The sequence below is a fragment of the Furipterus horrens genome, unplaced genomic scaffold, assembly GCF_987537825.1.
Source record: "Furipterus horrens unplaced genomic scaffold, mFurHor1.1.pri manual_scaffold_11, whole genome shotgun sequence".
NCBI lineage: Eukaryota > Metazoa > Chordata > Mammalia > Chiroptera > Furipteridae > Furipterus > Furipterus horrens.
In genome coordinates, this window is record NW_028327181.1 from 100,783,646 (window position 1) to 100,809,717 (window position 26,072).

The window sequence follows — 26,072 nt, forward strand, 5'->3', positions numbered from 1 at the left end:
GTAATGGAGAGATTGTCATTTTTTAAAGGTATCGGATTTGGAAAGAAAAATACGAGCTGCAGAAAGAAACTGAGCTGTACGCACGCCCAGGTAGACACCCCTCTGTGGCCTTGCCAATCTGCCAGAGGTGACCTGTGACCCACAGACACCTCCGTGGCCTCTGCTGTGATCACCTCCTGGAATCTGGACACCTCAAGCCTGGAATGGAGCCCTGGGTGAGGGTGTCAAGTTGCAGGGAAGGCTAGCCCAGAGAGGCAACCTTCCAACAGGAGCGAACAGGTGGCCCCAGCGTGCAGGGTCGTCCTGCAGGCCAACTCGCCAGCCACACGAGCAGGTGAGCGCCCTGCCTGCCGTGGCGGGGAGGGGGTTGCTGCTGGTTCCTGTCACCGGAAGTTTTGGCCCTGGCCTGAAATAAATCCCCATCCAAAAGGGATCCGATGGGAACTCCTGGGTGCTTCTTGCCTCCGGAGGCTCGTCAAGCTGCGGGCCCAGCACCTCCAGGTCGCCTCCCAGCATCTAGAGGTCGTCTCTGGAGTTCGCTTGTTTTCACAGGTGCCTCCCAGGGTCCTGGTCTGTCCTGCCTGGTCTTCACAGGCTCTGGCCCAGCCAGGCCACTGCGGGGAGCGGGTCTGCCCTGCCTCTCCCACCTCCCACCGCTGCGCTGCCCTGCTGCCGCCTCCGCCTGGCAAGCACGCCCGCAGGAGGTGGCTGTGCGCTCGGGGAGCGAGTGTTGTCTGTCTGCTCGGAAGGGCCATTCCTTCGGCAGATGTTTGCCGAGCACCCGCCCTGTGCCAGGCCCTGCTCTCCGCGTCAGCACGGTGCTGGGCCAGGCGGACGGGCCAGCCGGGGTGGAGACAGACAGTAAACAAGTCCGCAGGCACGAAGGCCCGTCCCGCTGCAGATGAGGCTCTGAGGAAACCCCACGGGCTGACACGCTGAAGAGGCAGGATGGGAGCGCCGGGTGCAGGGGGCTTGGCTGCCACAGAACTGCACGTGGGTCCTGCTGGGTTAAGTGCGGGGCTGGAAAGGTTGGCCAGGCACTGGTCAGAAATGCCCCACGGTGTCTGCTCCGAGGCCCCTGCGCCCAGCAAGACACTGAGACCCCCACGAGCAGGCTATGGCGGTCCGTGGGCATCGCCTGGGCCAGCGCGGGCCTGGCCACGGTCCGTGAGGGGCTTGACCAGATGGTCTCCACTGCGCCCCACAGGGAACCACCAACAGGCGCGGCTGCTTCTCAGGTGGACGAGCCGCCTACACCCACGCAGGAGGGCCGGCAGGTCCCGTCCGCGCCTCCCCCAGCCTCCCACGGCCGGGGCCTGCCGGAGGCTTTGGCGGGTGGTAGCGAGCTCGCGCCCGAGCTCATCTCAGGTTCCGGCTGAACCCGCTCTCCGCCGTCCGGGGCAGAGGACCACCGGGCACAGGGAGCACGGGGGGAAGGCCGAGGGTAGGGGGACGGGCACTGCACTGGAGGGGCCACATCGCAGGGCGAATGGGACCCGGGACAGGCCGGGGCGCAGGCCTCGGGGCGCTGGCGTCCCGCACCGCCTTCCTCTTCCTGCCGTCGGGGCCCCGCGGCGGTGTAGGAGCGGCCGGCCCAGGAGGTCGGGGCGAGCACGCGCTCCCCTCCCCTCTGCGGCGCCGGGGGCGGGGCTAGGACAGGGGGCGGGGCGTGTCCGGAAGCGCACGCCGGCCCCGCCCCAGGCCCCGCCCCGCGGCCGCGTGGCTGCGCGTCCCGGCTGTTGCCGATAAAGTTGTTTGAAGCTGAGACGGCGGCGGCTGCGGCGCCGGGTCACGTGAGCGGAACATGGCGGCCCCGGCAGGCGGCGGGGGCTCCGCGGTGTCAGTGCTGGCCCCAAACGGGCGGCGTCACACGGTGAAGGTGACGCCGAGCACTGTGCTTCTGCAGGTGCGGCCGCGGGCGGGCGAGGGGCGCTGGGCCGGGGACTGGGGCGCTACGCCGGGCCCGCTCCTGCGGTTGGTTCCGGGGGGCCGCGGGGCGGGGTCAGGGCGGGGCCCGCGTCGGCCAATGAGAGACATCCTGGCCGTAGGGCCCGCCCACTTCCGCGCCCGCGTCCGGGACGCCCAGGTTGTGGCTGGGGCTGGGGTCTGGCTGCCGAGGGTCGGCCCTTTTACAACCACCCCCCCGCCAACTCCGCGCATGCCCGAGCCGGCCTCCAGGGTCCCCGTCCCGTGTCCCCGTCCCAGCGCGTCCGCCGGCCGGTGTCCGCGTGGCTGGGCGTGCGGGCCTTTGTGCTTGCAAACTGACTTGCTGAGTCAGTCCTTGCACTTGGACCGGGCAGCTGGTTGGCCCCGAATCCATCACATTAGAAATGTTTGTCGGGCCCTGCTGTGTAGGGGACAGTGCGCATACTAGGGCCTGCCGGGAGGAACCCCCAGGGTGGGGTCGGGGCCCTCTGCGTGCAGGACCCCCTTGAGCTGGCAGCGTGGAGTTGGCTCTTGGGGAGGCGGGTGAAGCGCAGCAGGCCAGGGGCCCAGGTTTGGATTTTGTTCTCTGAGTTGGGGGGAGGGGGGTCTGGAGTGTGTGTAGGAAAATGTCTGTGGTGATGGGCCGTTGGGGACTGGCCTGGAGGCTGTCCAGCAGGGCTAGGGTGACAAGTCAGGCCCAGTGAGGCGGGGACAGTGAGCAGGAACTCGTGGATGAGGCACGTGGAGCTGTGCAGTGTGTGGTCCCTCATGTGCTTTCCCAGGCTTTGTCCAGCAGAGCCATCCGGCCCTCAGGAGACCCTCTGCTGCCTCAGTGCCACTGTGCCTGCCAGCCCCGCCACCAGGCCAACACGGCAGCTCACGCCCTCTCATCTTGTTCCCAGGTTCTGGAGGACACGTGCCGGCGGCAGGACTTCAACCCCAGAGAATACGATCTGAAGTGAGTTTGCTCGTGCCAGGCTTTGGTCCTAGTCCCTCCAGCCCCTGTCCCCCCAGGGCCCTGCCAGGGGGCTTAAACCGCATGGTTCTAGATGCCAGGAGCCCCGGTCGCGGTGTTGCAGCGTTGTCTCGCCAGAGGGTCCTTCCTGCCTGATCCACCTTCTGGTGGCCCCAGGCATCCCTTGGCTTGTAGCCATGTCACCCCCATCTTTGCCTCCTCCTAACATGGCCTTCTCCTTGTCTGTTATGGCCCTTCTCTCTTGTAAGCACCCACCCTGATCCAGGGTAACATCATCTCAATATCTTTAACTCAATTACATCTGCAAATTCCCTCTTTCTAGACGAGGTCGCTGTCACAGGTTCTGGGAGTTATGATGTGGGTGTATCTTTTTAGGGGCCACCATTCAACCCATTGCACAGGGTTTTTCATGCATTTGGTTGTATAAGTTCCTGGCGGGGCTCTAAGGGCAGAGGAAGCGGCCGTGGAGAAGTGGGGAGAGACCTGCACAGTGGTGGGGTGTGGTGATGTCGCAGCCCCAGCGCTGATCCCAAGAGTCTCTGCCTGTGGACACTTGCCAGAGAGGGGGCTTGTTCACCAATGCCCGTGGGTCTGAAACGAGGAAAGGCTCAGAGCCCCACAGGCTGGGTGTGGGTGTCTGCCCCACAGCCAGTGCTTTTCCCTGTAGTGGCCTGTCTTCAATGTGGCTGTCCTCACTTTGGGGTCAGAGGAGCCCGGAGTGTGGGAGTCTGCTTTCCTCGGCCTCACCTGCGCTGTGCCGCGCTTGTGGCTTTTCGCAGAGGAGATTCTGAGCGGTGATGCCCTCATGTCACCCCTGCTCCCTGCCTTCTGCCGACCTCCAAGACCCCAGCGTCCCTGCTCTGTACTCTGTCCTCCCCTGGCTCCTGTCACGGAGCGAGTGCCCTCTCCGCCCTTCACCTGCCCGAGCCTTGGCTGGTGCCTTGTTGCAGCTGTCAGAATGTCAGGTCTCCCACCCTTTTCGATCTTTCTCCTGTCTCCCTGCTGACCCTTGAAGAACAGGGGTTTGAACGGCATGGGTCCACTTACATGCAGCTGGTTTTCAATAAATACCTGTGCTGTTCCCCTCGTGGCTGGGAGTTCGTGGATGTGGAGAGCCAACTGCATTGATCTGCACCACTTCATAGAAGGGACCTGAGCATCAGCAGATTTCGGTATTGGGGAGGGGTCCGGTACAGAGGGACGACTGTAGTTCCATTTTTGGAGTCAAAATTTATACACGGGATTTTTGACTGCGTGGTGTTCGCACCCGAACCCCTTCGTTGTTCAAGGGTCAGCTGCCATTTGTTTAGAAAGCGCTGCTGCCGCCCGGGAAGGCAGCCTCGGGCGTAGCCTCCCGCCTCTGCTGCGGGCGCCCTGCCCTCTGGCCCTCGTTTCTCTAGACCTGCCGTCCCGTCTGGCGCGAGGCACTGAGGTTGGGGGAGTCTCCGGCCCGGTGTCCAGGCTGCCTGTCCCTCACACTTCCGATGCCTGTCCCTCATAAACACTCATGTTCGGAAAACCGCATTGTCGCCAGCGGCGTGCCGGCGTGCGTGCCGCCGGTGACCACTCTGTTCCGATCTCACACGGTCTCACCAGTGCCCTAGTTTTCCTCTTAATGCCCATTGAAAACAGAGCTCAGGTCTGGCTTCTGAGCGCTGTAGGTTCCCCATTCACTCCTCCTGTGATTAGCTGTCTGTGTTCTTCACAGGCAGGGCCACTTGGTGGTGGTTTTACGGATGCCGTGGGCAGAGCTTTTCTCAGACCTGGCACTGCGTAGGGTGAATGGCGGTGGTTCTTGTGGGAGTCCTGGGAGCTAAGGAGAGGGGCCAGGGTCTGGAGGGCTCTGGGGTCACCTGGCCCACCCCCGCCCAGGGCTGAGGCAGTGTCTGCCCTCCCTCCTGTCTCTGCTCGTCTTAGGAGCAGGTTTCCAGCGCCTCGTTGGTCCACAACTGACACGGGACACAAACCTTTATGGTCCCAGCTCTGGTGCTAGGTGGCCTAGGCTGCCTGTCGGCGCTCTTCACCTGACTGCGGTGTTGTGAAGCCGGCTGAACGCGGCCCTGGGGGCCCAGGGGTCCTCCTGCCCTCAGGTGTTTCCTGTCCTGACTCCTCCAGTCTCTTTGTTCCACCAGTTTCTTCTGAGGAACTATCCCAGCTCGGACCCAGGAGTTCTGTGAATGGGGATCAGGGGAGGCTGCGGGCGACCCTGTTGTCTGGGGGCCCACGCTGTCCTCAGTCTGATCGCTTGGGAGATTCCGAGTCGCCAGGTCCCTGTGCGTGGCTCACACGTGCAGGGCGCGGACAGGGACGGGGGCCGCTCTGGGGGGAGGACCTGGCTTTGTGAGCTGGGGGTGGCGGTCTCAGCCCACATTCCTGGACCCCAGCCACTTGACGGCAGCTCCCAGGCGTTCAGGGCGGCCGGCCGGTCTGTGGTTCCCTAGAGCCTCTGCCTCCTGTCCTGGAGGGGGTGGTCCTGCCTCACGGTGGCAGGGAGCAGGGGTGATGGGAGCGGTCCCTTTGGGAGAGTGAATGCAGCGAGCAGACCGCTGCCAGGTGCACCTCCGGCCGGTTGTTTCCCTCCCTTCCTGCGCTGCCCTCCCACGCACGGAGCTGGCTGCTCACTTGACTTCCTTCGGAAGGCGCGTCGTAGCCAGGAACACACTGGCGTGTGCCATTCGGGCAGCCGCAGGGGTGCGGGCCGGGGATGCTGCGGCCCCACGGCAGCTGTGGCTCTGATCTGCATTGCAGGTTTCAGAGGAACGTGCTCGACCTCTCTCTGCAGTGGAGGTTTGCCAACCTGCCCAATAATGCCAAGCTGGAGATGGTGCCTGCATCCCGCAGTCGCGAGGGGCCCGAGAACATGGTAGGTGCCTGGGGCGAGGTGGCGGGGCCGTGGCTCCTGGCCCTTCCACGCAGACCGGGGCGCCACACTGGCCAGGCAGCTGGTGCTAGGCAGGGCATGTCCTGCGCCCAGACCGCTCTCCCTAGGTCAGGCAGTGCCCCCTCCTGCTCGGGTGATTGGAGTGAGACTCGGCTCTTTGGCTGAGGTGACTGCTGGGGGTTGTGCTGCTGCCACCTAAGCACGGGAGCAGCATGCGCCCGCCCGGCCGGCAGCACAGGCCACAAAGTGGTCATGAGTGGCAGCCTGCAGAGTGCAGTGAGGCCTTGAGGGGGGAGCCCCAGGCTGCTCCGGCTCACCCTGCCGGACTGCAGCCCCCTTCTGCCCGGGGCCCCAGCCTTCCACCAGGTCAGCAAAGTGCAGTTGCAGAGCCCGTGGGGCCGCCCTCTGCCCGAGGCCCTCACTCAAGCGACTGCTGCTCTGCCAGCTCCACGAGGCACGAGGAGGCTCGGGGATGTCGCTCAGCTCTCCAGAGCCCATCAGGAGTCAGGCCAAGGGGACTGGCCCAGTACCCCTTTCTGTATTACGCCCATGCGTCTCAAACTGCCTTGTGGCAGGAACCCTGGCTTCCCTGGGGGGCATTGGGAGACACCTTCCACACGCAGCGCCCCCTTTGTTTGGGATTTAACGTGAGTGCACTTGAAGAAGACGCCCTCGGCCCAAACAGCAGGCCTCACTGTGACTCAGAAAGATGTGGCCTGTCCGGGGAGCTCAGCTGGTCAGCGTGTTGTCCCAATGCGCCAAGGTTGCCGATCCCTGGTCAGGGCACACACAAGAAGCAACCAGTGATGTATCAGTGAGTGAAACAACACATCGACGTTTCTCTCTCTCTCTAAAATTAATAAATAGAAGTTTTTTGAAAAATCTAAAAAGGAGAAAGACACACAAGCCATGGCGAGTGGGCTGGGGGTGCGCGGGGTTGGACACACACCTCCAGAGTGTTGTCACTCTCAGAGGGACCAGAAAGGCGTTTTCCTCCTTCGGGGCTATAGACTCGTGACCCACTTTAGAGATATAATTATTACCAACAGTTTAATACTTAAAAACAACGTATTCGTCGGTGAAAAGGAGTTTACAGAATAGCGTATCAGTTTCTCACGGCTGCCTAGCAAAGTGCCCCCAAACCTGGCGGCTGTAGACCCACATGTGCAAGTGTGTGCGGGGACAGCGCTGGCCGCAGCCGCCGGCCCCCAATGCCCTTGAGACTGCGGAGCCCTCGTACCCATGCTGTGGCAGACCTGGGCCTGGCCAGGACGCCGCCCCCCACTCAGCCTCCCTGTCCCTCAGGTCCGCATCGCTCTGCAGCTGGACGACGGTTCGAGGCTGCAGGACACGTTCTGCTCGGGCCAGACGCTCTGGGATCTTCTCAGCCACTTTTCAGAGACCAAGTGAGTCAGGGCCAGGCTCCGGCTGTGCCCGCCGCTGCGGCCTGGTGGGAGGGCTGGTCAGTGACGAGGGTCTGCCCACCTGGTGGCCGTGGCTCCTGGCCTGGACTGCCCGGCTGCCTTGTGGGGGGCCCAAGGGGCCCCCAAGCAGTGAGGGGAGAGATGAGTGCGACCCCCCACTCAGCTGACAAGTGTTCTCGGTATCAAACCCTTATCGTGAACATGGCTCACGTTGAAAAAGACAGTGATTCTTAACCACAATTGATGTGTGTCAGTCCCTGCCTGGTGAGACAGGAGTCCGTCCCCACAGTGGAGGTTCTCTGCCCACAGGGCGTGGGAGTCTGTGCCCTGCCAGTGGGGAGTAAACCGCAGGCAGGGCCACGGCTTTTCAGTATGGGGTCGCCTTCCTGGAAAGGACCCAGTGGTCCTCAGCTGCTGGGCCAGGGCGCCTGGGACGCCGGCCAAAGCAAACTGGAGAGAAGCGGGGACCTCCATGCAAAAGGGCCTGGGACACGCTGCTGCGAAGATGGTGGGAGTCCCCTGCGGGGAGAGGCTGCTGTGACACACGGGGCGGTCCCTTGGGGGCCGGCGGGGAGGTGCCAGATGAGGGCTTGGTTAAGGGGCTGCGGGGACGGTTAAGGGGCTGCAGGGACGTTTGTGGTTCACACAGCCCTGCAGGGTGCGCCACCTAAACTGCTTAAGACGCAGTCCAGGAGCACACCACGGACGCGGAGACAGCCCCCGGGGCAGGCGGCGACGGCAGGAGGGCCCGCAGCTGTTGGGTGGGGCAGCCGTTCCTAACAGAAGCGCCGGCCCGGTAGCCTGTGCCCTTTCTTTTTTGCTTACGAGCTGATCCTGTATCTCTGTAGAAATGCCCTCAACGTCGCGGCCGCAGCCGTGTAGGCCACCTGTGGGGGGGGCCGCGCGTTTGTGCCCCCAGCCCCCGCTCCTGTCTCCCACCTCACAGACAGCCAGAGGTCTGTGCGCACCCCAGCTGCGCCCCAGGAATCAATTCTAGAGGCAGAATCGCTGGGCCAGCGGCGAGAGGCGTCCCTGGGTTTCAGCTCCTAAAGCCCCAAGCCCAGCCTTTCCTTGGAAGCTGCTGTCTGGCAGAGGGTTGCTCACTAGAAAGTGGGCTCCTGCGGGGGCGGGCGGGCAGCGTCGGCCCCAGAGCCAGGGCCAGGTGCCCGGTTGGCTGGCGGCACCGGGCTGGGGCCCGGAAGGGGCTGGCCAGCTGCCCGCCGATGCAGGGACCCTGCTGCTGGGGGGCAGCGGGCCCTGGGGTTGGGAGTCCCCACAGAGTAGGGGAGGAGGCGAGCATCCCAGGGCAAGTGGCGTGCGGGTCTCGAGGGAGCCCTGGGCGGTGACCAGGCCACTTGACACGCAACGTGGGCCACACGTGCAGACCGTAGAGGTGGCTGAGAATTTTCTGGTAGCCACATCAAAGGAAAGTAGAAACATGGGCAATTAATTTTAGGAATTTGATTAACTTGACTCAGAATATCCAACAATATTACCCTGTAAACATGTAATCAACAGGGAAAATGAGGTATATTCTGTTTCCTTTGTGGTAGGAGGTCTTTAAAATCCACAGGCGTCTCACCTGGGGCAGCGCCCCCCTCCCCTCCCCTGGGCCAGCCGCCGTGCCTGAGCTCAGCACAACCTGGGGCTGGTCACCGCCCTGGATGGCACTGGCCTGGACGTGGACTAGCCAGTCCTCTACTTCTCGTGTCTGCGTCAGGGAGGGCCACCTGGAGGCCGTGTCGTCCCCACAGCCCTGGGCCCTTGGCTCCCAGCCTGGGGTCGCAGTCACCCCCGCAGCTCTGTTTCAGCACTGTTTATCCCCCCAGAGCAAAATGGGGCTTCGCGTGTCCTTGGGAGGGACGGGCTGTGTGCATGCTTCTGGGGTTGCGCAGAGGTGGGGTGTCCATCCCTGGGGCCTCATGGGTGGCTGGGGCCTCGGGGCCTCAGGGCCTTGGGGCCAGGGTGTCCTCTAAGGGCTCTCTGGCAGGGACCACTTTCCCCTAGCAACTGTCCCCACTCTGCCTGCCCTGGAGGAGGAGGCTGACTGTGTCCCCTGAGTGCGACCCTTCACCTCTGTGAGGCCGGGCTGCTGCGTGGTCATGGGCATGGGCTGCCCGGCCCCTTTGGGATGTGGCCTCACTCAAGGTGGGCCGCCCATGGCAGCAGGAGCCCCTCGGAGCCTGGAGTCACTGCCCCTGGGTCTGGATTGGCTCTTGAGGTTCTGGCCTGGGGACCGTGGTGCCAGCTGCGACTTGGTCGGTCCTGGACAGGTTGACACGAACTGAAGGGGCTCCAGACACCTGATTTGCCCCCGGCCGGCCTGCGTGGGCAGTGGTCCACACCCGCGGAGATGGCAGGTGGTAAAGCCATCAGCGGCACCTCTGCCCTGCCTGGCCAGCAGACCGAGCGGGACCACGCTGGTCCTTGGTGGGCACCGACCCGCCGGGCTGGGTGTTGTCTGGGGAGGGGCGGCGGGCAGGTACCCACAGAAGCTCTGCACAGTGCCTGGGGTTGGGGTTCTGCCTGAGTCCAGGGCACAGGGCTCAGCCCCTCAGAGACACTTGGAGACATTTGGGACATGCGTGAGGGGCGGCTCCTTGAAGAGCTGGAATGTCCCTGGGTCCGCTGTCCTGGGCCGGGGAGCCCTGCTAATTGGCCGGGAAGGTCTGGAAGTGATTGCGGCCGCCTCTCCCGTCGCGTGTTTACAGGCGTCTCCCTCAGATCCACTCGGAATCTGATCCCTCCGGAGGAGCCGCACATCAAAGCCGGGCAGGCGTTTGATGTCCAGAGGCCTCCGAGGGCAGGAGGCAAGCCGCTCTCAGCCCTGTTTGTGATTTGTGGTCCCGTTGGCACTGGGGCCCTGGGGAAGAATTGGGCCGGCCGTTGCTCTGGCACGTTGGGGACTTGTGCCTTCCTGAGGCCTGGGGTCACTGGGTCTTGGTGGGCCGGGCCCCAGGCCCTGGGGGGTGTGCCCTGACCCACTCTCGCTCTGTTCAAGGCTGTCTGCCTGGGTCTCCTCCTTCCGGCAGGGACCCAGGGCCTGGGAAGGGGCAGGGGCAGGGGCAGGGTGCCCCTCCCCCAGAGGTCCCTCCACTGGCTCTGCATTGTGTGTCGCAGGTCTGTGCAACACCCACAAGCAAAAGCTAAGAGCAAACGAGAACTGGGCAGAACCCGTGCAGAGGGTCTGGTCAGGGTCTCAGGCAGCTGTGTGTGTGGTCACCGGAGGCCCTGCTGCTTCTGGTCCCCAGCATCCCAGCCATGTCCGCGTGGCCATTTGAGCCATGAGGCCTTGACACAGGGCCCTGCTGCTCTGCGGGCCCAGCCCCCGGGACCCGCCGTCTGGGAGAGAGCGGCCGGGTGGTGGCTGTGCATCGGGAGACGCAGGGGCACCTTCCTCTGTGGGCAGAGTGCTGGCCTGGAGCCTGTCACCTGCTGGTGGGCGTGGGCCTGGGTGGTGCGAGCTGGCGGCGTTGTGTGTTTGTGCACATGAGTGCGTGCTTGCGCGCGCGTGCACGCGTGGGCATGAGTGTATGTGTGCACACGTGTGCACCTGCACACCCGCCATCCCTTGGGCCTGTCCAGCCGTGCTTCTGGGGGATGCTGTGTCCCATCCTGGGGTTCAGTTTACGAAGGGAGAGGATGTCGGCAGCCAGTCTGGTGTGTGGGGGTGCCTGGCGTGGGGGGTGCCTGCTGCCACGTTAGTGGAGAACATGGCCTCCAGCATAAGAGTGAGGACTGCCCAGCCCTTGGTGACCTGGTGCCCTGGGTCACAGCCTGAGGGGTAGCGGGGTGGGGACACTGGCTGCCTGTGGTGCTTCCCGTCTGAGTGCCCCTTGTGGCCGTTGCGCCCAGCCTGTGTGTGACTTGGATGGCCCCAGCTCACCAGCGTCCCGACCCCCGCGTGGCCTTCCGTTTTGCTTTTCTTTTCTTTTTTTTTTTTCTTAACTGTGTGGTTGTCTCTCATTCACGCCCTCAACTGGGGACCTGACATGCAACCGAGTCATGTGCCCTGACTGGGAATCCAACCAGCGACACTTGGCTCGCAGGCCGATGCTCAATCCAGTGAGCCACAGCAGCCGGGGGCTGCTTTTCTTGTTTATTGGTGACAGTGATGCTGGTGGCCCTTGAGAGCGCTCTATAGCCCTGTCCTGCTTGGCCATGTGGGCATCTGGACATGAAGAGACACCACTGTCTCCACCCCAGCTGTGGCCCCAGGTGACAAGCCCCTCAGGCCCCTCACCCTGGTTACTGTTGGCAGGCACAGTCCCAGCATGAGGCTCTTGGGGAAGATGGCCCTGTTTGTCCTGGTGTTGCCTGCGGGATCTGGGCAGAGGGGATAGCACTCAGGAACTCATGGACTCGAGGATCTGGGCCTCTGACCTCAGAGTTGCTCGGGTCGCTTGGTGGATTCGTGCCCTGAGCTGCTCTTGGCACCTCGGGGGTTTGGACCCTCCTGGAGGATGGCCTCATGTAAAGCCCAGATCACAGCCCCTGGGACATGCTCATGGCCAACCCGGGCACAGTTGACAGGGACCCGGGGCTGGTTCAGGAGGTGCCTGGTGCTGCCTGTCCCCCTGCTCTGTGTCCTCCCTGCGCTCCAAGCCTGGAGGCTGGAGGCCAGCGGGAGGTACTAGGCTCTGTGCTCTTGGCCCGTGGCGGGGCCTCTGGGGGGGCTTTGGGGTGCCCAGGTGCCTCCCGAGAGCACCCATGTCCCGCACGCTAGTGGTCTGCCTGTGACACCCCTCCCGCTCCCGCAGGGCGTGTCTGGAGCAGCCGTGGGAGGCCATCCCGGTCTGCGTGTACATGAGGGATGAGGTAGGCGCTGGGGCCCCACCCTCCTGGCCTGGCCCAGCCCGTTTCCAGTCTGGAAAGCTCACTCCCCCTCTGCCCGCCTTCAAAGCAGGCGCGGGGAGCTACGCTCTGAAAGCGCGATGTGTTCCATGGAAAAAAGCAGAGCTCCGGCTCCGCTGGAGCTAACCACGGCCGCCGGCTGCTCCCAGAACCTCCCTCCACGCCCTGTTTGTTTTCTCAGCTTCTCTCGGAGCCCAAGAGTCACAAAAGTGGTTTCATTTTAATAAATATTTGCTTTGCTCCGTTTTGATCTTTTTCTAGACTGAGTGCAGTGTGGTACAGGCCCAGCCTGGCAGAGGCCCTGCCTGTCCCCGCCCGCCTGCCCGTGACGGGGACCCTCCTGGCGCTTGGTCCCCTGGCTCACAGGGGCTTTTTGTTTCAACCCTGGCCTGGTGCCCTTTTCTCGTCTGGGGTGGCCACTGTCCCTGAAGAGCCCTGGGGGGCCTTGGTGTGGGTGGAATACGCCCACCAGGGCTGTGAGGGGAAGGGATTCCCAGGCTGGGGGGACACATCCTCCCTCGGAGGAAGGAGATGGGTGCCTGGGTCCGAATGGGGGCCGTCGTGGTCAGCGCAGCCTTCGGAGGGCTGGTCCCTTGGCCAGACGTGGCCCCCCTAGGCTGCCTGCCCAGGCCTCAGGCGCCAGCTGGGGGGGCGGCCGTGTAGGTGGGTGTGGCAGGTGGGCGGGGCCCGTGGTGCCCACCCCAGGGTCAGTCGAGGCCTCCGCCTAGGCACCCCTGTCTTGTTCCTCACAGGTGGCGGGCAGGACTGCCTTGCAGAGCACGTCGCTGCAGTCGCTGGGCCTCACGGGGGGCAGCGCCATCATCAGGTGGGGCCTCTGGGTCTGTGTGCTGTGGGCGAAACGGGGCCTCAAGGGAAAGAGCAGAAAACGTGGGAAAGTGAAGGCCCACGGCCCTCACTGCACCACTGCCTGGGGTCCTCCAGCCTGCGGGGGGGGGGGGGGGGGGCATGGTTGAGGAGACACGGATGCTGAGACCCTCTCTTTTTCACTCTTTTTGGGCACCCCAGGTTTGCCATGAGGCGGTGCGACTCAGCTATCAAGCAGGAGCCTGGGGTCTCCTGGAGCAAAAGCCCAGCAAGCTCTGCCCCCTCCCTGTCAGCCGAGCAGGTGGCTGGCAGCCCCCCACTTCCCTTGGACTCCCCGGAGCTCAGCCGGGGCGATGTGAACCGTCGGGAGGAAGCAGGCCCCTCGGGGGCAGGCCGCGTGGATGGCCTGGGCCCACAGCCCACAGACGTGCGGGCGAAGCAGATCTTGAAGGAGCCCCCGCCAGCCCCCTTTGTGCCTTTCTCTGGAGGGGGGCAGCGCCTGGGGGGCCCCTGCGGGTCTGTGAGGTGTCTAACATCACCGTCAGCCAAACTGCCCAAGTCCTTCTCCAGCCCCGGAGGCCCTTCAAAGCCAAAGAAGTCAAGGCCCCCGCCGGAGCCGGAGCCGGAGCCGGTAAGCAGTGAGCTGGGCCCGGGATCCTTCTGTCCTCTCAGCCATCAGTGGGGGGGTGGCAGGCTCATGGGGTGCATTTTCAGCTCCTCGCGGAGGTGATCTTTTGGGGCAGTTCCGTCTTAAATCAGCTTTGCTGAGGCAACGTCTCAGATGCAGTGCCTGTGACCCCGCCTTCCCATTGGCCCTCGGCACGGGTGTGGGGATTTAGAACACTGCTGTCCCAGAGGGTGCCTCGGCGCCATCGCCCTCGGCCGGGGTTGGCGGTGTTGACGTGAAGGTGGCTGGGCATCGACTGTCCCGTGCCACGTTTACTCCTGAGCTGCACATCCCCACAGCTCGGCCGCTGTCGCCACTGCCGGCAGGTAGGCCTGGCCCGAGCTGGGGCAGGAGGGGTGCGCTCTCGTCACGAGCCGGTGGTGGGCATCTGGTGTCTGGTGGGGACGTCTCAGCGTGGAAGCCCTGCGTGCCCCTGGCCCTACAGCACGCGGGCCTGTGACGCGGCGGCCGGGCTCTTGGTGTTCATCTGTGCCCACTGCCCCGTCTGTCGCCCTCCTGTCTGACGGCTTTTAGGGAACAATTTTCCTGCGTAAACACAGCTGCCGTCAGCGAGCGTTGGGCCAGCTTTCTGAGCGGCATGTTGCTGCCTTTCGGTCAGGCCAGTCTGAGAGCCCGTGACTCACGTGCTGCTCCCTGGTCACCGGGGCTCACGCCTTTCTGCATGGACACCCCGCCCCCACGTCTCTGACCACACGCTGACCGAAGGTGCCCTGCATTTTGGGTCACGCTGAGCGGGCAGTGGCAGGTCGGGGAGCACGCTCCCCAAAGCCACGGGACCCCCGGGCGTGCTGTCTGCAGGAACCAACAGTGTCCAGCGGCTCAGCCCGAGGCTGTCGCTGCTGCTTTGGGGTCAGAGCTCCTGAGAGGGTTGGTGCTCTTCCGGGGGCGATGCTGAGCTTTCTCCAGCTGGGTCACCCCGAGTCGCACGACAGCGTCCACAGCGTCTTTGGGAACACGCAGTGGGTTGTCGTCCACCCAGGGGCTGTGCTTGGGGGCCCCACGCCACAGCGCCCGCCGGACTTTCCGCCCGGGCTCACGCCGCCCTCACACCCACACCGCGCGCTCGCCCACAGGGCGCCTTGGAGGGGCGAGCTGATACACGGGGCGCGCCGCCTTCCCTGAGCTGGTGAGTGGCCCGCAGTGGCCGGAGCGCGTCCCAGGTCCCGCCTCCCAGCCGTGGGCCCCACGGGTGCTGTCAGGGTGTTCCCTTTACGTCCTCGGCGCTTTCCCATTCCCGCTGCTGGCTGAGCAGCTCCTGTTTCAGCGGGCACCCCGTCTCGGCCTTGATCTTCAAGGGAGTAACCTGTAGTTTATCTGCGAAGGGTTATGTGGTCTGGAAAGGTCTTTACTAAGTTAAGAGATTTTATTCTTCACTTCCTGAGAATGTTTTATCACAGGTAGGTGTTAAGAGCTTTATAAACTGCTTTTCCTGCATTGCGAGAACTCTGTGTGGCCTCTGTCCTCCTTCAGCGCCTTCGCGCGGCGAGCCTGGGGCAGTTGCCCGGCCGGCCGGCTGTCCTTGCGTGCCTGGGTCCAGTCCGGGCCGAGCGTGTCTCCCCCGGGCCGCACTGCTGGCCGCGGTGAACTCACGCTGCAGTGCGGCCTTGTGTGTCCGTCAGGGAAGCAGACCGCGCCGTTCGCAGGGCTGACGTCCCCCGCCCACCCCGTTTCCTCTGGAGCCCCCTCCTCATTTGCCTCCAGGTCACACACCTGGGGAGGCTGGACGGTCAGGGGCACCGGTCCCTGCCGAGGACGGGGAGCTCAGCTGTGCACCGGAGCCTGCAGAGGGGCAGGGGCCGGGCTCACTCCTGCTCCCTGCGCCACCTTGGCATCCCTTGCTGAATGGACAGGGGTCGAGGAGAGACCAGTCCTGAGTTCCATGAACGTTTATCCTGGGGTGGTGGTGGCAGGGGTGCCCCGGCCCTTTGGGGCAGCTCCTGGCTTCTGCACTGATATTTGGGCCACGTTAGAAGCTGGCATGCGTTCCAGTCTCAGTCTTTGTCACCTGGGCCCAGAGTCAGTGGCCAGAAGCAACCCCATGTGTGGGCTGAGCCGGAGCTGAGGGCCTGACTCCCCCTGGGCCTGCTCGTCCTGGAGGCCTCCGGGTGTGGGGCCGGCCCCTGGGCCAGGACTGGCTCTTTCCCCACCAAAGGCACAGAGGGTTCACAAAGCGGGGCCCCGGCTTCCCTGACCCTGGCGGGCCTGGCTCTCTGCGTCTTTTGGGAACCTGATGATGGCCCCATGGGCGTAGGGGGGTGGCTTGGGCTTGTGCTCACTTGGTGGGTGGTTGCTGTCGGGCACAGGGTCCCAGGGCGTCCCCTAGCACTGACCCTGGGCCCCAGGCAGGGGTCTGCCTGGCTGCCAGCAACGCTGCCTTTGATCTGCGAGCCCCAGCAGCTGGCTGGTGGGGGGGCGCCCCCCGCCCGCCTCGGGCCCCCTGTCACTGACAGCCCGCACACCCAGAGGGCCGGCCGGCCGGCCACATGGTGTCTGCTTTGTGTCCCTTTTCAGGGCTGGGGGAGGGGTGAAGGGAACAAAACAGAACTTTTGGGGGAACTTCAAAGGTACACTTTAGTAATCAAAAAGAGCTCCCAAGTTTCCCATTAACGTTCTGCCTGTGTGTGGTTTTTGGATTTAAATAAAGAGCCAGAAGAGACAGGATAGAGTAGAGGGAAGTCCTCGGCTGAGGCCCGGGATGGTTTACAGACCCGGGCGGCTCCTGCCTTTGATGTCAGAACATTAATTATTAGAAGGTAGTTTAACTGGCCATCAGAACCGGGCTCAGGGCGAAGCTGGGGCTGCCTGGCGGCCCCTGGCCTGTCCTTTGAAGTCCTTCCCCAGGCCCAGAGGCTGTCCCGCAGCTCTGTGCGCCGAGGTGGCTGCCCCAGAAGGTGCGCCCCACGCAGCTGGCACAGCGCCCTGATCAAAAGCCCCAGCTCCCTGGGCAGGGGTCTCCCTGCGCCTTCCCCGCCCCCCAGGATCTGGATCCGAGCCCTTCCTCTGCCCCTTGCACCCTGTCCCCTGTCTCAGGGCAGGCGTCAGCTTTCCTCTGGCCACCCTGTTCCCCTCACAGGGGGCTGGGAGGAGCCCGGCCAGACAGACAGCAGTTCCCTTCACTGCCCCGCTGCCCTCCTCTGTGCCCGGGACGCCTGCCCATGACGTTCCCCAAGAGCAAACTCATTATGTGTCACCTGCAGGCCCAGGGTGTGGCGTGAGCCTGTCCCTGCCTCGCCCACTAGTGTCTGTGGATGCCCCGGGCTCCGGCCCCAGCCCCAGCCGTCGGGCCCACCGTGGCCTCAGCTGAAATGCCCACTGCGTCTGTTGGCCGACAGGGCAGCAGTTTTGAGGCCCACTGATGGGCAGGTGCCCTCCAGCCGCCTGTCATGCTGTGTCTCAGCCGGGATGGGGCTTGGAGAGAGACGGACACCCAGTCGGCCAGCCACAGTGCGCCCTGGGGCCCCAGAACCGCCCATGCAGGCCCCCGTCCTCCCTGGGCCTGCGGGGTTCTCAGCAGGATTTGTGCCCCTTTGGTCTGGTGTGCGTGTCAGCCCCCAGCTTGCTGGCCTCAGGCTCTGCCGTCCCTGCTCCCCAGGGGCAGCTGTCAGGCCTGGGGATGAGGAGACCCTGACTCTATTTCAGTTCTTTGGGGTTCATCCCCCTTATCCACAGCGGCACATGCCCAGCCGTGCTGTGGGCACGCGGAGCGCTCAGCTTCACAGCGTTTAGCCGCCTGTAACTTTAAAAAACACTTCTTCCTTCTGCTGGGAGGGGGGGGGTCGGGCACTGAGGGCCTGCACCTCTGCAGCTTCATGCAGGGCCCGGTGTCCGGGCAGTCCCGCCTGTGGGGCTCCGCCCGCTTGGACTGTGGCGGGGTCCACGCTCCGGCGCGCCCTCCAGGGCAGCTGGCTCAGGGAGTGACTTAGAGGTTTGGCCTGCATCCCTTGCGTAGTGATTCAGTTAAGCTCCAAGCCTCAAGGGGAAACGCTTTGCATTCCCTGTTACCCAAACCATTGTCAGGGGACAGTCTGGCTACGAGGGAGGCGGGAGGGACGGGAACTAGAACCCTCACAAGGAAGCTGGAAAGTCTGGGCCTGAGGTCACCTCCAGAGACTTTTCACATTTTTTCTCTGGGTGTCATCGCGCCCTGGAAAATTACTGTCAAGCAAATGAAATCTTAGTGGCAGCGAGGCCACTTCAGACGTGAGGGGACCCCTGTGTGCCCAAGTGGGTTCTCAGCCACTTGTGTGGCAGCTGCTGGAGCGTGTCCACCCGACTGTCCGGAGACTGTCAGGCCCACGCCTCGGCCTGGCGCCCGGCACCCGGCCCTTCCACGTCCGGCCTGGCTGTGCCTGTCGGCCACGCTGAGCTCTCATGCCCTGCTCCCTCAGGTCCCCCTCCAGGGCCTGTTCTATGTGGCAGGGGCCTTTTCTGAAGGCATTGGTGGGCATCCTCAGCTGGCAGTTGGTCACCGAGTCCCCACCTCTAAATGGCCCGGTGTCAGCCCAGCCTTTGTCCAGCGCTGGCCTGTCACCCAGGGCCTCCTGTGAACATCAGCTGAGGAGGGTGCTCCTGTCTTGGGTCTCTGGCCACTGTCCTCTAGCTGCCGGTGGCCATCACTGATAGTTTGAGGTCAGGGTCTCAGCTCCGGCGCCGTGCTGAGTGGGCTGCAGATTCAGGCTGCAGAAGTTGGCTGTCAGGAGAACCCAGAAGGTTCTGGGCTCTGTCATTCAGAGCCTGCGACCCGCCAGTAGCCCTGTGCACCAGCTGTGAGGTGCATCTTGGGGTTCCTTTCCGGACCCCAGGTCTGCGGCCCACAGCCAGCTTGCAGGGACTCGTTCTTGGTGGGGAAGGCTTGGGAACGTGGTGTTTCTTCCTGGTGGCTGCCTTGTGCACCCTTTTCCCAGTGAGTCTCGTCCTAGCCCCGTCCCCAGACAACGTTTCTGTAAATCCACCTCGGGTGCGAGCCGTGCATTCACCTGCCTGGGACCAGGAATAGCTGGCGCAGGAGCAGCACATGGGCCAGGCTGCGACTGGGCCGCGGCCGTGCCAGCGCCGGAGCCAGGGGCCCCCGCGCAGCGCAAGGCAGGCCGGCCCTGCTCCTGCTCCCGCTCCCGCGGTGGTGAGGATACTCTCTCCTGGGAAGGCCGGGTGAGGGTGTGAAGCCTCCTGGTTTCTCACCCATCATTTGGTGGCACGGTGATGTTACCTGCCAGCTCAGGCACTGGGGTCACATCTGTGTGAGTTCTCATGGGACAGGGCCCGCCTGAGGCCAGGACGGGTCAGCAGCTCTGGGACTTGGCTGTCCCCTAGAAGTGCCAGGAGGACAGCGGTGCCGGAGTGGCCAAGCGGTTCCTGGGTCTGGCTCCCCGGCCACGTTCTGGGGTTGGGCCATCGGCACGGTCAGTGCAGCCAGATGCCACAGGCTGCACATCACCCGGTGCTGCATTCTTGGGGTGACCGCAAGCCGGGGGCTTTCTACGGGAGCTCCCAGGCCTGGCACCCGTGCACACGGCCGCCCCCGGCTCAGGCGTGTCCACAGCCGGCCCTCGCACCCCCTGGGAGCCAGGCGCGCGCTCAGCCCTGCTGGAATGCAGGCGCCACAGCCGTGGGGGACGGCAGGCGCTGGGCAGCTTGTTATAAAAAGCTCTGGCGTGGGCTGCTCGAGGCGGCTGCCGGAAGGCTGTGGCTTTGAAGGGGCAGCCCCCAGGGGCCTCGACCAGCCACCTGCGGGCTCCGCTGCCCAGGCCTCCACCTTCCTGGCCACATTGCCATGGTGCTCTGAAGTCAGAGGGGCTTCCTGGCCAAACCCGCGGCCTTCACGCAGGGAGAGCACTTGCAAGGTGTGACCTAGCTGTGTGCTTGGTGGCTGCAGGGACCTGCCAGACAGTGGGGCAGCACAGTCCTGGAGACACCTGGCAGGTGCATCGGGGAGTGGCTCTCTAAACGCTGAGAGGCTGGGGCCGGCTGTCCTAGGGCAGTGGTTAGGCCGTGAGTGCTGGCCGGGCTGCGTGAGAGGCTGGTGAGGGGGGCGTGTGACGGGGGAAGCGTGTGCCCAGAGCCTGCTAAGCCGACCTGTCCTGTGGGAAACCAGAGGTGAGGTTGCAAGGTGAGGCAGTGTGGCCGGCGGGGGCGGGGGCAGAGGGCAGCCCGTCGCTCAATGGGTGTCGGCCCTCTTGGGTGAGGGAGAGCAGGACTTGGGGTGAACACCCCGTCCGGCTGCTGCATGGGGGCCTTAGTGCCGCGAGGTGCCCCCCAGGCTGCTGCAATTACCCGCCCGGAGGCGCCACACGCAGAGCAAGCCCTGCCTTGTAATTTCCACAGACCTTGCTGCCAATTAGGAGTGACTGTGTCCCTTCCTGTGTCCCCAGGGTGGGCAGACGCAGGGCTGGGCTGCCCCCTGGGGAGGGGGGCTGGGGTCAGCCTGGCTGTGGGGCCAACGGTTGGCAGGTTTTTGCTAAACCTCTAATTTGGGGAATGCCGCTTCCCCTGCTCCTCCCTTGAAGCCCCTGACGTGGCCTCGACTGTGCACTGCTCCCCAGGCTATGGGGACCCTGGTGGCAGACAGCTCCCAGGGAGACAGGAAGCGAGCAAGGAGCTGCTGGGGCGGCTGGCCCTGCTGAGCTGCCGCTCCCGCCACTGCCTGAATCCCCCCCAGCAAGGGCCGAGCCGAGACCCCAGGGCCAGGGTCTGGGGAGTGAGGGTCCCTCGTCAGCGCCACTCAGCAGGCAGCCGTGAGGGGCGCCTGCCCTGGAGACCTGGTCCGGGCCACCGGCTGACCGGTGGGGCCTGGGCGTGGCCCTGGGGTCTGTCTGCAGCCGGTGGCCCGGGACCCCGTGGTATGCCACCCGGACCAGGAGGAGCTGCTCCAGGCCTGGCCGGCAGAGCTGCCCGATGAGTTCTTCGAGGTGACCGTGGACGACGTGAGGAGGCGTCTGGCCCAGCTCAAGAGTGAGCGGTGGGTGTGCCCCCTGCCCCTTTGGTGTCTCCCTGCTCCCCACCCCAGGTCCCCAGCACCCATGCCCACGGTGGCACCTCGGAGGGGATGAGGCCTCCACTTTGGCTGGGGAGACCCGGGACCTTCATGCCCCCTTTCCACAGGAAGCGCCTGGAAGAGGCCCCCTTAGTGACCAAGGCCTTCAGGGAGGCCCAGATGAAGGAGAAGCTGGAGCGGTACCCTAAGGTACGGGCGCTGGGCCCCTCGTGGGGGCTGCAGTGGGCACGCCACTGAGCGTGCCACCCACGCCTCCCAGTGCTCACACGGCTCGGTTCCCACGGACCAGTCAGCCTCGCTGCGAGAGGGGACAAAGGCTGTCGTGTTCTCATGAATGCACGTGGGGGCACTTGACAGGTCCTCACATCCCGCCTGTCGGGGTGACAGCAAATGCCGGGGGGCGCGGGCACTTCCACTTGCCCCGCTGGGCAGGGGCCTGGCCACTGTGGGCCCGTGGCCCTGACGCCCCCGCCCGCCCCGCGCAGGTGGTCCTGAGGGTGCTGTTCCCGGACCGCCACGTCCTGCAGGGCTGCTTCCGCCCCAGCGAGACAGGTAGGGGCCCGGCCGGGCGCAGGGAGGTGGCGGTTTGGGTGCTGCCGTTCCCAGGGGCAGGCGGCGGGCTCTGAGCTGCAGGGCGAGCCGGTGCCGGATGCGGACAGGGCCCGCTCACAGCAGGTGTTCGCTCGCCAGGCCGGCCCGGTGGTAACTGGCCCGCACACCCACCTTCTAGACAAAAGGTCACCCGGAGGGGCCTGTGGCCTGGAGCTGCAGTTCACCTGGAAGGGAGGCACCAGTGCCCCCAGTTCTGGGCAGGGAACAAAGCGAAGGGAGGGATATTGCTGTGGAATGGGGGTGTGGGGTGGCCCTGCCACGGGCGCAGCCCAGCAGATGGGGGAGGAACTTGAATCTCCACCCCGAGGGCTTGGGTCGGGCCTTCGGGTGGGAGCCCAAGGCTAGGGAGGCCAGGCTGCCCGTGGCGGGTGGCCAGACCCCGAGGCTGGCTTGGTGTTGCCGGGCCCGCAGGACTGTGGGCGCCTGTGTGGGGTGCACCCGCCTGTCCCGTTCTGCAGCGGGCCAGCGCCAGGACGTGCCCAGTGGGGCCCTGCTGCTCCTGGAGCCCCTGCTCACCCGTCCTCCCTCCTCAGTGGGGGACCTGCGGGACTTCGTGCGGAGCCACCTGGGGAACCCTGAGCTGCCCTTCCACTTGTGTGAGTGCCACTGCAAGGTCCTTGTGCACCCACCTCCGCTTTCCCCCCTGAAACAGCACTGTGGGCAGGTGGCTGGTGTCCAAGGCCGAGCCTGGGGATCGGGGAGGGTGGTGGCCTTTGCCCTGACCTGGTGCACCTGCGTCCTCTGCTTTCAGCCTGGTCTCCTGCTGTCCAGGAGCTGTGGGAACAGGGCGCTGGCCTCCCTCCAAGGGATCTGGGTGGTGAGGGCTGGGGTCTCTGCAGGGGTTCTGCCTCAGGTCACTGTCCTCACCCAAGCCCCTCACCAGGGTCTTTGCTGCAGCAGAGAAGTGGGCAGAGGGCCGTGGGCTGAGGGCCGAGGCTGCAGGCCCTCGGGTCCGTCTTCCCTGGGGAGTGGGAGCGGGGGGCAGGGGTGGGGGTGAGGGCTGAGGCCTTTCTCACGAGGGCAATGATCTCTCCGCAGTCATCACCCCTCCAAAAACGCCCCTGGACGACCACACGCTGACCCTTTTTCAGGTACTGGCTGCAGGGTCAGGGTGTGAGGGGGATCCTGGGGCCATGCTGTAGGGCGAGGCCTGTGTCCTGAGGAGACATCCGGGAGGGGTCCAGTGGGGGACTGGGGGGGGGGGTGCAGGGTGCCTCCAGGGTCGGCCGCTGGGCCCCCTGCCCTGGGTCTGGGTGAACAGGGGCCCACAGGCAGGGCACTGGGCAGTTTCCAAAGGGTCAGGGGTCAGAGCCCTCTCTGCAGGTGGCCTGCTGCCCAGGAGGCTCCTGGCGTGTGAGCTGCTGGGCAGGGGTGGCCCGGGCTCCGGGGTCTGCTGTGGCTGCGCCCTACCCCGCCTCCCGTGCTGGGCCCTCTGCGCTGGCGGCCGCCCCGCTGCTCCCGCCGACCCCCCTGTTGGCCCCAGAGCTCCCGGTGAGGGTGAGGGTGAGGGTGTGGACGCGGCACCCTGCTGGGCCGCCTTCCAGAGCCAGGAGGAATGTCCTGCCCCGCAGCCTGGGAGGGCAGCCCGGGGCCTCCTGCCCGGGGCCTAATGGTTTCCTCTTCAAAGTCCCTCAGATATTTTAATTGCTAACAGAGGCCAGCCCTTATTAAGTGGCCCACAATCCTGCGAGGTCTGAGCTGGGGCTGCCCAGTTGTGGGGAGACGGGACTAGACCAGGCAGAGAGCTGGACGTTCACCAAAGAACGCAGTTGAGGTGGCCGGGAGCCGGACCTGGGCCCCCCAGCCCCAGGAGGTCCAAAGGCGCTGGGCCTGCGGCCTCACTCCTGGCCTCCCTCTCAGCCTGCCTGCTGACGCTGGATTTGGAAGGTGCTTTGGGATGGAGGGGATCAGCTCCCGGACCCCCTCCAGTTAGGAGCCCTGGGTGCTGCCCATCCCGCCCGCTCTGCCCCCAGCTACCGGCAGCCGTCTCCTTTCATCCGTCAGCTCGGAGGGCTGCGGGGCCCGAGAGGGGGGCGGCCTGCCGGGAGCAGAGCTGGAGGCCGCAGGGAAGGAAGCCTCCACCCTCCCTCGGGTGAGCGGCGCGGAAGCTGCGGCTTTCATGTCCCTGGCAGGGCTGCGCTCTGGCTGCCGGCGTCCGGGAGGCTGCCTGGGGGCTGCCCTGTGTTCCAGAGAGCAGCTCCGGTGGGTGTAGGGGATGGCGGCCCACTGCCCCGTGGCCCAGGAGGGTTCGGTGGGGAGTGCAGGGGCGCAGTCAGTGGGCACAGAGGTCCCCAGTGCCCCCATCAAACCTGCTTCCTGGGCCCAAGCCCCTCTGGTGCTGGTGCTGCTGCCCTGTCCCAGCTCCCGCCGCCACCTTGCAGAGGACCCTGGGAGCGCCCGCGGCCTCAGCAGAGTAGACCCGCGGAAGGTGGTCCTCGTGGTCTGCTGTTCACTCACGGGTGTTTGGTTGGGGTTCCCAAGACGAAGACCAGCGGGGAGGGGTCCTTCAAGGCTTCCAGCCCGACAGCCCCTAGAGGGCCCTGTCCACACGGTGCGCGTGGGTGAGGCCCATGAAATGGGAACAGGCGGCCATGGGGTGCTGTGAGGCTGGTCCCAGTGCCCGGCATGTCTGCAGAGTCCGGGTCTGGCCTCGATGGGAAGGGTGGGGCTCTGCCTCCCCATGACCCTTCCCTGCTCCCTGGCCACGCCCTGCTCCAGGACCCAGGGCAGCTCCTAGGCTCCCACGAGGTTTGGATCCCAGGCGTCACAGTGGGGATTTCAGAGCATCACCACCCCTGTCTGTGGCCCTCGGGTCTGGCTGTGGCCTTAGCGTGCCCAGGCTCAGCCTTGGAAGCTTCTCGTTAAGCCCCCACCTCCCACCTTGACTCCCTGAGCTTGGAACTGGAGAGCAGGGAAGATGTGTGTCAGCTGGCAGTTGCGGCCCCTGCACTGAAGGCTGGGGACACAGAGCCTCGGGCAGCTTTGGGACTGCAGCCGTGGTCCTTGGGTGCAGAAGTTGGGGGGCCTCTGGGGCCTTCACCTGCAGCCCGGACTCTGCACCACAGTCCATCCCCCCGCCCTGGAGGCCTCCAGGGGTGCGTCCAGGCTGGACGACTCAGCCTGTCCCACACCTGTGCAGGGCGGGGGGGGGGGTCAGTCCCTTGCCACCACCCCACAGGTGGTACCCCCGGGGTGAGGTGAGGCGCCTTGGTGCAGAGCCCACCTGGAGGGAGGGGCTTCATGCTAGTCAGCGGACTGTTTTGGGGAGTGCAGGGCACCCTGAGGAAAGGCTGGTGGCCACCCTTGCCTCCTTCCCTGAACCCCCCCTGGGCAGTTCTGGCCTGAGGGCCTGCTGCAGTCTGCAGGGGGTGGGGGCATTCAGGCCTAATGCTGCCTTCAGTGTTCGCTTCACCCTGGAACCGGGGGGTGGGGTGGGGGCTTCCTGGCCAGCTGGCCCTGCGCCCTGTGCTCTGACGCCCCAGCCCCCCAGCCGCTCAGACTGGGCGAGGTGCCAGAGAGGAGCAAGAGCTCTTGGGGGCTGGGCAGTGTCTCTAGGGCTGGCCCCTGAGCTCGCCTCCTCTCCCTGCAGGCAGACCTGTTCCCCGCTGCTCTGGTGCACTTCGGAGCTGAGGCACCCGCGGGTGAGTGAGGGTCTGTGCTCACTGCCACCAGCCACTGTGCCCCAGAGCAGGGGCCTCCTTTGGGTCTGGAAGGGAAACCCATGGCCTGACCTAACCCTAACCCTTCTGGCAGCTTCAGGACAGCCCCCTGCCTAGGCCGTGCCCCTCCCAGAGCACAGCAGTGTGGGTTGCTCCCCCCCTCCCTCCCCCTTCCCCCCCTTCCCCCCTCCGGGACCTGAGGGTGAACTGGGCCTCCTGTAGGCCTCTACCTGGATCCCAAGCTGCTGGAACACGCCATCTCCCCATCTGCGGCCGACACGCTGGCGGCCAGGTGAGTGGCTGAGGCAGGTGAGGGTGCGGGGGCGGGTGAGTCCGTGGCTGTGGGGCCCACAAGCCTGTGCCTCGGCCTTCCACCCCCAGGTCCATGTCCAGGGCCCCTGCTACCCCATCCCAGCAGCCACCCCCTGACCCTGAGCCCCTTGAGTTGGAGGCAGCTGCCGAGGAGGGCGCCATGGGGCTTCCTGAACCCAGCCCCGGGGCAGCCCAGCCCCTGAGGAGGGATCTGGGCAAGGTGCCCAAGTGGCTGAAGCTACCAGGTACTGTGGGGGTGGCTGGGTCGGGAGGAGCTTCTGGGCAGTAGCCCAGGGCCCCCCGGTCAGCCTGGGTTGTCGCCTTGCAGCCAGCAAGAGGTGAGAGCCGCCAGCCAGAGGTGCCCGCTCTGCCAGTGACAGGACCCCTCCCCGCCCTGATGCGAATAAACTCGAGCATCTCCTGACACCGTCTGTCGTCCTGCTCCAGGAAAGAGCTCTGCCATCCTCGGCCTGCCACCCTCCTCCCACGGGGCCCACCTGCCCCGAGCTCCCAGGCGCAGGCCGCCAGCCGCCCATGACCCTGGGGTGAGCCAGCCCTGCAGCCTGGCCGCACTTCAGTGGGGCCTGGGCCCCATGCTCTGGCCTCGTTCTTCGTAACAGGGGCACAGGTGTCCCCCCAGCTTTCACCTCGCTGACACCATTACCCTCCCCTTCTGGGAACACAGGTTGGGGACAAGGGCCTCTGGGCACGACCTGCCCAGCCCAGCTGGCACCCTCGCCCCTGGCACAGGAGGGCAGGAAGGCAGCCTCCGCCCCACAGGGTGTAGGGCGGGCTGGCAGGGCCTGGCCTGGGTTCCCCGCCCGCCCTCACCGTCTCAGGCACTTCAAAGTGGCCGTGGGGCACAGGGTCTGGCACTCCTCGCCAGGCGCTCCCTTCAGGTCTAATTACTTCCACATGCTCCCA

At 65.3% G+C, this 26,072-nt stretch overlaps 1 protein-coding gene across 4 annotated transcripts; it reads left to right on the forward strand.

The window, feature by feature from the left end:
* The first annotated feature begins 1,730 nt into the window (after positions 1–1,730).
* ASPSCR1 (ASPSCR1 tether for SLC2A4, UBX domain containing) lies at positions 1,731–25,572 on the forward strand. Of its 4 annotated transcripts, XM_090257792.1 has the most exons (16): positions 1,731–1,906; positions 2,829–2,884; positions 5,651–5,765; positions 7,089–7,189; positions 11,968–12,025; positions 12,814–12,887; positions 13,088–13,517; positions 20,390–20,529; positions 20,673–20,754; positions 21,051–21,117; positions 21,711–21,773; positions 22,216–22,268; positions 24,767–24,818; positions 25,059–25,128; positions 25,218–25,393; positions 25,477–25,572. In XM_090257792.1, exons 1-16 carry the CDS (start codon positions 1,805–1,807, stop codon positions 25,488–25,490), a joined length of 1,653 nt encoding a protein of 550 aa, XP_090113918.1. In that variant the 5' UTR covers positions 1,731–1,804; the 3' UTR covers positions 25,491–25,572. The 4 variants fall into 4 exon arrangements, with proteins under 4 accessions (XP_090113918.1, XP_090113915.1, XP_090113916.1 ...); XM_090257789.1 differs by lacking the exons at positions 25,218–25,393; positions 25,477–25,572 and having other exon boundaries at positions 1,731–1,879; positions 25,059–25,203; XM_090257791.1 differs by lacking the exons at positions 1,731–1,906; positions 25,218–25,393; positions 25,477–25,572 and adding an exon at positions 2,369–2,496 and having other exon boundaries at positions 25,059–25,203.
* The last annotated feature ends 500 nt before the right edge of the window (positions 25,573–26,072 follow it).

Coding starts and splice junctions, on each gene's coding strand:
- ASPSCR1 (XM_090257792.1), top strand. CDS start 1,805: ATGGCGGCCCCGGCAGGCGGCGGGGGCTCCGCGGTGTCAGTGCTGGCC. Junction 21,118..21,710: donor CTTCCGCCCCAGCGAGACAG/GTAGGGGCCCGG, acceptor CTCCCTCCTCAG/TGGGGGACCTGCGGGACTTC. Junction 21,774..22,215: donor TGAGCTGCCCTTCCACTTGT/GTGAGTGCCACT, acceptor ATCTCTCCGCAG/TCATCACCCCTCCAAAAACG.